General features: G+C 37.8%; 1 protein-coding gene across 6 annotated transcripts in view; it reads left to right on the forward strand.

The window, feature by feature from the left end:
• ARHGAP24 (Rho GTPase activating protein 24) overlaps positions 1–7,533 on the forward strand; it is a 413,470-nt gene extending 405,937 nt beyond the window's left edge. For all 6 annotated transcript variants that reach the window (XM_072405448.1, XM_072405449.1, XM_072405452.1 and 3 more), the window contains 3 exons: positions 404–525; positions 1,681–2,752; positions 6,717–7,533. In XM_072405448.1, coding sequence (XP_072261549.1) covers positions 404–525; positions 1,681–2,752; positions 6,717–6,960 — 1,438 coding nt within the window. In that variant the 3' untranslated portion in view covers positions 6,961–7,533. The remainder of the gene's footprint in view (positions 1–403; positions 526–1,680; positions 2,753–6,716) is intronic.

Consider the following 7,533-nt stretch of genomic DNA (forward strand, 5'->3'; position numbering starts at 1 on the left):
AAATCTCTAGCCCATTTTTAAATAAAAAGAAGGGTATAAGATGGCTCTAGAGCTATCAATTCTGAATACAATATAGAGACCATGTAACGGGCTACTCCAATAGTGGTGCATGCCTGTTCAAAGGTTGTAAGAGGTTGTTAAAAGTGTAGAGGGGAACTCTAAGAAATGATGTAGTTGTCTGATTCACCATAATACCAAGAAGGCAAAGACAGCATCTGGGGAAAGTTCAAGTACAGATGGGCATGAGCATTTCCATAAAAAAAACAAAAAAAAGCTACATGGCACACAAACTTTCTAATTACCATATTATTATCCCAGAAGTTTCCATGTGGATATAGTAATTTACGACAGCAATATACTTTCCCTCTAACTGTAACCTAATTGTTTTTACTATACATGACAGATTCCTAGATGAGGTACAGTCCTATTCTGGAGTGAATAAAATGAGTGTTCAAAACTTGGCTACAGTCTTTGGACCAAACATTCTGCGTCCCAAGGTGGAGGATCCGCTGACAATAATGGAGGGTAAGATCGGTTATTGTTTTTATAATACTACTAAAGCACAAAATTTAAATTTTAAGTTATGTTAAGTTTAAGCACCCATTCACATATAAGGATTATCAAAAGAGAATACAAAGAAATAACCAAGTAATCAGTTTCAACCCACTTAACATTACCTCCACCTACATTTGGAGGTGTGGTTCTCTTAGTAAGAAAGGTGTGACTTAATGGATTAGATCCCATTCCTAAAGTTAGCTCCACCTTCTGCAATATTAGAATTAAAAACAATACTTTTACATTATTTAGAGGATTTTATTTACACACATTTTATATTTCATATCATATAGCCCAGTTATCATTCTCTACCTGTTATATACCAAACAATCACTGGTAGTCTATGTTGCATGAACAACTTCAGTCAACAGCACTGTTAGAAATAAATTAAACACATAAAAATATTAAAAACGTTTGCTCTTTTGCATTTTATGCTTATGACCTCGTAGCATGAAATGACTGACCCAATAATAAATATGTACCCATCATGTAGCACACCAGCTGTCATAGTGCACATCTTTTGCTGTGACCTAACTCCTAAAACCTGTGATTGGATCAAATATTCCATCATACCTTACATGTGATGTTAGGAGTAATGTTACATTCACTCACAGCAGTCTCATTCCGAGCATGACTGTGGCTAAACATAGGTGCACTCCAATGTCATTTGTCAAAAATATTTATTTATAAAAGACATTAGTAGATTAGAATTCACATAAATGCATTGTGATGCACATAAACGTGCGTCAATGCGCATTAGGATCTGTGCTCACAATCAATATCAAGTACATTGCACTTTGAAAATGTTAGGTAAGGCACATTGATGTGTGTTTTGATGCATTTCAAATGCGTCACATGAAAAAATTCATAGGGGTGAATCCATTTGGACATGTTTCAGTGGAACTGGCCATATATTGAACTTTCACAAAAATTCTGCATAGTTCAGTAATGAATTTTCTGAAACATAATTAATTCAATAGAAATTTCCGGTTTCTCTCTATTTATTACTATAATATACTTGAGCTTTTATTATATCTTACATAATTCTTTCACATTATTAACTATTATTCTATTGTTTAGAGTTGACGTGGTTTGTAACTTATTTTGCTTGTGCTTTGTACCCAGGCACTGTAGTCGTTCAACAGCTAATGGCAGTGATGATAAGTGAGCACGAAATACTTTTCCCTAAAGAAGCTGATGTTCAGATTGACGCTGGTCAAGAACTGACCAATAACAACAATGAGCTGCAAAAAAAGATGATTCTGGGCCAAATACAGAACAAGGAGAACAACAACACAAAAGATGTAGCAGTGAGACGTTGTTCCTGGGAGAAGTCAGATTCTCCACAAAGGTCAAGTGTTGAAAATGGATCTCCTACTGTACTCTCAGGAAGTAAATCCAACAGTCCCCGGAACAGCATTCATAAACTGGATGTTACACGAAGTCCACCACTAATGGTGAAAAAAAATCCAGCATTTAACAAGGGTAGTGGGATTGTCACCAATGGATCATTTAGCAGCTCTGTGGAGGTTCATGACAAACACCACTCTTTACCCAACGGTACCTTACAGGCTAGAAGAACCTCTTCTCTCAAAAGTTCAGGAACCAAAATGGGTACTCACAGTGTACAAAACGGTGCTGTAAAAATGGGAGTGTCCAGCACAGACACCATGAGCAATGCTTTGAACAGTCGGACCACAAGCTGGCTGCCCAATGGTTATGTCACATTAAGAGATAATAAACAAAAGGATTCCACTGGTGAACCCATGCAGCAGCACAGATTGTCCACATATGATAATGTTCACCAGCAGTTTATGATGAACTCTGATGACAAACAAAGTGTGGACAGTGCAACATGGTCCACATCGTCATGTGAAATATCTCTTCCCGAAAACTCCAACTCTTGCCGCTCCTCCACAACAACTTGTCCAGAGCAGGACTTTTATGGTGGTAACTTTGAAGACCCGGTTTTAGATGGACCAGCCAATGAGGATATTACTAATGCAGCAGACTTTGAAAGCAAATTTGACAGAAGAAGTGCAGGGGGTCACAGCAGCAGGGCTACTAGCAGCAGTGACAACAGTGAGACTTTTGTAGTGAGCAATTCAAGCAACCATAGTGCACTTCACAGCCTTGTATCCAGTTTAAAACAGGAAATGTCAAAACAGAAAATGGAGTATGAGACCAGAATAAAAAGGTAATATTTCCATTATCAATTTCTTTACTGTATATTCCAGATTTTTGTACAGTATGTAAAGAGAACGTACAGTTAGGTCCATAAATATTTGGACAGAGACAACTTTTTTCTAATTTTGGTTCTGTACATTACCACAACTAATTTTAAATGAAACAACTCAGATGCAGTTGAACTTTAACCTTTCAGCTTTAATTCAGTGAGTTGAACAAAAAGATTGCCTAAAAATGTGCAGAACTAAAGCCTTTTTTATACAATCACTTCATTTCAGGGGCTCAAAAGTAATTGGACAAATAAAAAAGCTGAAAATAAAATGTTCATTTCTAATACATGGATGAAAACCCTTTGCTGGCAATGACAGCCTGTAGTCTTGAACTCATGGACATCACCAGATTCTGGGTTTCCTCCTTTTTATTGCTCTGCCAGGCCTTTACTGCAGCGGCTTTCAGTTGCTGTTTGTTTGTGGGCCTTTCTGTCCGAAGTTTAGTCTTCAACAAGTGAAATGCATGCTCAATTGGGATCAGATCAGGTGACTGACTTGGCCATTCAAGAATATTCCACTTCTTTGCTTTAATAAACTCCTGGGTTGCTTTGGCTGTATGTTTTGGGTCATTGTCCATCTGTATTATGAAACGCCTCCCAATAAATGTGACTGCATTTAGCTGGATTTGAGCAGACAGTATGTCTCTGAACACCTCAGAATTCATTCGGTTGCTTCTGTCCTGTGTCACATCATGGATAAACACTAGTGTCCCAGTGCCACTGGCAGCCATGCACGCCCAAGCCATCACACTGCCTCCGCCATGTTTTACAGATGATGTGCTATGCTTTGGGTCATGAGCTGTTCCAAGCCTTCTCCATACTTTTTTCTTGCCATCATTCTGGTAAAGGTTGATCTTGGTTTCATCTGTCCAAAGAATGTTTTTCCAGAACTGTGCTGGCTTTTTTAGATGTTTCTGAGCAATGTCCAATCTAGCCTTTCTATTCTTGAGGCTTATGAGTGGCTTGCACCTTGCAGTGCACCCTCTGTATTTACTTTCATGCAGTCTTCTCTTTATGGTAGACTTGGATATCCATACGCCTACCTCCTGGAGAGTGTTGTTCACTTGGTTGGCTGTTGTGAAGGGGTTTCTCTTCACCATGGAAATGATTCTACCATCATCCACCACTGTTGTCTTCCGTGGACGTCCAGGTCTTTTCTTTCTCATGATGTACCAAACTGTAGATTTTGCCACTCCTAATAAAGTAGCGATTTCTAGGATGTGTTTTTTCTGTTTTTGCAGCTTAAGGATGGCTTGTTTGACCTGCAAGGAGACCTTGAACTTTGACCGCATATTGTCAAAATCTTCCACATACAAGCCCCTCCCCCGCCAAATCAACTCCAGGCCTTTTATCTGCTTAATTGAATTAACGAATGACATAACGAAGTAATTGCCCACACCAGCCCATGTAATAGCCTTTGAGTCAATTGTTTAAAAACTTTTGAGCCCCTCAAAATGTGAGGCTTTAGTTCCTCACATTTTCCTGCAATCTTTTTCTTCAACCCACTGAATTAAAGCTGAAATTCTGCAGTTCAACTGCATCTAAGTTGTTTCATTTAAAATTAATTGTGGTAATGTACAGAACCAAAATGAGAGAAAGTTGTCTCTGTCCAAATATTTATGGATCTAACTGTAATTTATATGGTCAGGTTTTAAAAGTGAATTTGAGCTCTGTCAATCAAGAGCATCAAGAGGGTTTTCAGACATGCAGACATGATCTATCCATTAAAAAATTCAAAGTGTCCAAAGACATATGATCATTTGTCAGTCTGAGCTCAGCCAAATAGATTAGGTAACAGACATGTTTGTCACTTGTATGGTAGACGTGCCAGACACAAGATAAGGTTTCATTGTACAGCTAAATATTATTTTAGAGACCAGAGGTGTTGTGGCCGCCGCTAAACAAATGGGTAAAAAAAGAAACATAAATGATAGCGTTGCTAATAGTGAATCTTTACAGGTTTATAGTTGCTGCTAGTTTTGTCCAGACTCCTCAAAATAATGTCATGATGGGCATTTTATACACTTAGGTTTGCCAAGATAGAGGGTTAAATGGAAGATGTATTTGGTATTCTGTTCTCCAGCTGCAGGGTATTGACCGTATATTAATCAGATTTGACAGACATCTGATCTTTAAGCTCTGTGGTAATACCTTGGTAAAATGTGATTTACCGAGTATGAGTTTGATCACAATCTGTACACATTACATTTTTTGATAGCTACTGTCACTTGTGTGACATAAATATAATACCTGTCCCCTTTACTGTCACTGGTTTAAATGTGTGCAGCCATGCTGAATAAGGAGACCTAATGCATTTTTAAACTATTAAGTTGCCAGCAAATAGCAGCTCTATATTGTCATTATTTACTAAGATAGGCATACATATTTCCCCACACTTAATGGCATACATATTTTTTTATTTCAAGACCTCTAGTCATCCATAAAAAAATTCACATGTTACCTAGGATGATCAGCATGTCAATACAGTCTGCCTGGAAATTCCCTCTCCTCTAGACTCACTCATGAAGGCTTTTAGATATTTGCATAACTCTTTTGTCAAACATACAAAATTAAAGTGTAACTACCTCTCAATACTAACCCGCAATACTCAGCTATCCTATTCCATCGCAGAGCGCCACTGTCTTCCCTTTTCTTCCTAGACACGGTATTTGGCCATCTTGATTGGCTGTGCCGGGTTTTCCTGGCAACCAACGCTGAGCTACACATGTTTGGCAGCTAGGTGGTGATTAGACAGGTAAGAATGCTTATTGCAAAAGAACATAATCACCTGTCTCTTTTTGCAATAACCTCCTATCTGATCAAGGATTTTACAGAGTAAAATTCCACTTTAAAACTTTGGGCTCTATTTATTGCTGGGCACTATGAATGCATAAGAGTGTATACTCTTTTAAAGCTTGTTGATTGCTAATCAATGACTTTATTAGCTTTGTCGATTCAATGAGTTCCATGCTCCATCTGGAATCTTAAGTTGAAGTCCTAAACAATTCCAGATTCTAACACACAACTTAGCATTTACCATGTGTTCTTTGACATCATTAGTGCCAGCCATGTTACTGGACACTGTTTTAGATTAAAATGATTTGTTTGATAGTCAGTACAGCAAATACCATGCTGTAAAGGAGGCAGCAAAGGATGATTTCTGTTGCCCTTTTCTGAAGGCTGAGGGCATTTTAGAATGACAGTACCAATAGTCTCAGTTAAGCCCCAATGTTCCAATAGATTATTTTATAGCGAGTGAAAGTGATTAAGGTGTAGAAAGTGTTTTGGTGTCATTTACAATTACAATTTCATTACAATAAACCTACCACACCAAAATTTCACAATAGTAACAGGCATTACAGAATACTATACTGTATGGTATATTTGAACTCTTATTGATTTATCTGACTATTTCTTTACCTAATTCTGAACATGAACATTTAGCTTTGTTGGGGGTCAGGGGCATCCAAAAGCTGAACACTGCTGATGTCACTTCAAGCAGACTGTATCCACTGCGCAACTCCAAGCTGGGATTCCGGGTCATATACACTCCTACCTAAGGGTTTTATGTGACTGGTCCCTATATCCCATCTGAGAGCACTTTAAAATACTCTTGTTTTCCTAGGTCTGTGAGATATTCCTTATGATTTTTTCTTTTCTGTAATACATTGCCCACATACTAGGTGGCCACCTCTCTGCCAGTGCCCCTCTCCCTCCATCCCTTAGTTTCTTCCTTACCCCCCCCCCCTCCCCAAACTCGTTCTTTTGAAATAGAAATTATAAAACATTATTATTAACATTACCATTATTTAACATAATATACAACCATATAGTGGATAAAATCATAGACGTAAACCTATGGCATGGTATAGCTGAAAATAATATCGGTAAGTTTCTTTATTAACTATGAAATCATTCTCCACAGCTTGGAACAAAGAAATCTAACTCTGGAAACAGAAGTACTATCCATGCATGAGGAACTGGAGCAGGAAAGAAAGAAGTATACTATGGTAGAAATTAAAATGAGGAATGCAGAACGTGCAAAAGAGGACGCTGAGAAAAGAAACGACATGTTGCAGAAGGAAATGGAACAGTTTTTCTCAACTTTTGGTGACCTCACAGTGGAACCACGTAGGCCAGAGAGAGGGAACACAATATGGATTCAGTAAAGTGGGCCAAAGTATGTTGGACAGTGGGAAGCAGCTGTAGTATTTTCACATGGATAGTCTTCAGGTGGCTGGTCACCTGACCATGATTAGCACTCTATTTCTAGGTACCCTATAGGGAGGAGGCAAATAAAATGAATCAACATCATCCACAGTATCTGCCTAACAAAGTTGTTCTATTATTACATGATTCATACTGCTACTGTCAAGTGTTACAACTGGATATGTGTACATAGATTATAAAAAAAAGTGTTATGTTTAAAACAGAATTGTATTCCAAGAATAATAATAATGCAAGTATTGTATTTAAAACAGCAAATTGATATGTTGTTGCAGTCAAGCTTTATATGAAGTCATTATATATCCTTGCACTTAAAATGTAATACAATATTTTTGCGCATTGTGCTATCATTGGCTTATTTTGTATATTAATTGTCTCTATTCCCATGTTGATGGGGAATGGGAATTAAAAAAAAACAATATAGGATGATACTTGTGGCTTTTGATGTTTGTGCCAACCAACTTGCCTATGACCAAAAGAAAGTGTACAGAATTTTATAAAGCGTTGCCACAAGA

Source organism: Pyxicephalus adspersus, chromosome 3 (assembly GCF_032062135.1).
Source record: "Pyxicephalus adspersus chromosome 3, UCB_Pads_2.0, whole genome shotgun sequence".
Classification (NCBI taxonomy): Eukaryota; Metazoa; Chordata; class Amphibia; order Anura; family Pyxicephalidae; genus Pyxicephalus; species Pyxicephalus adspersus.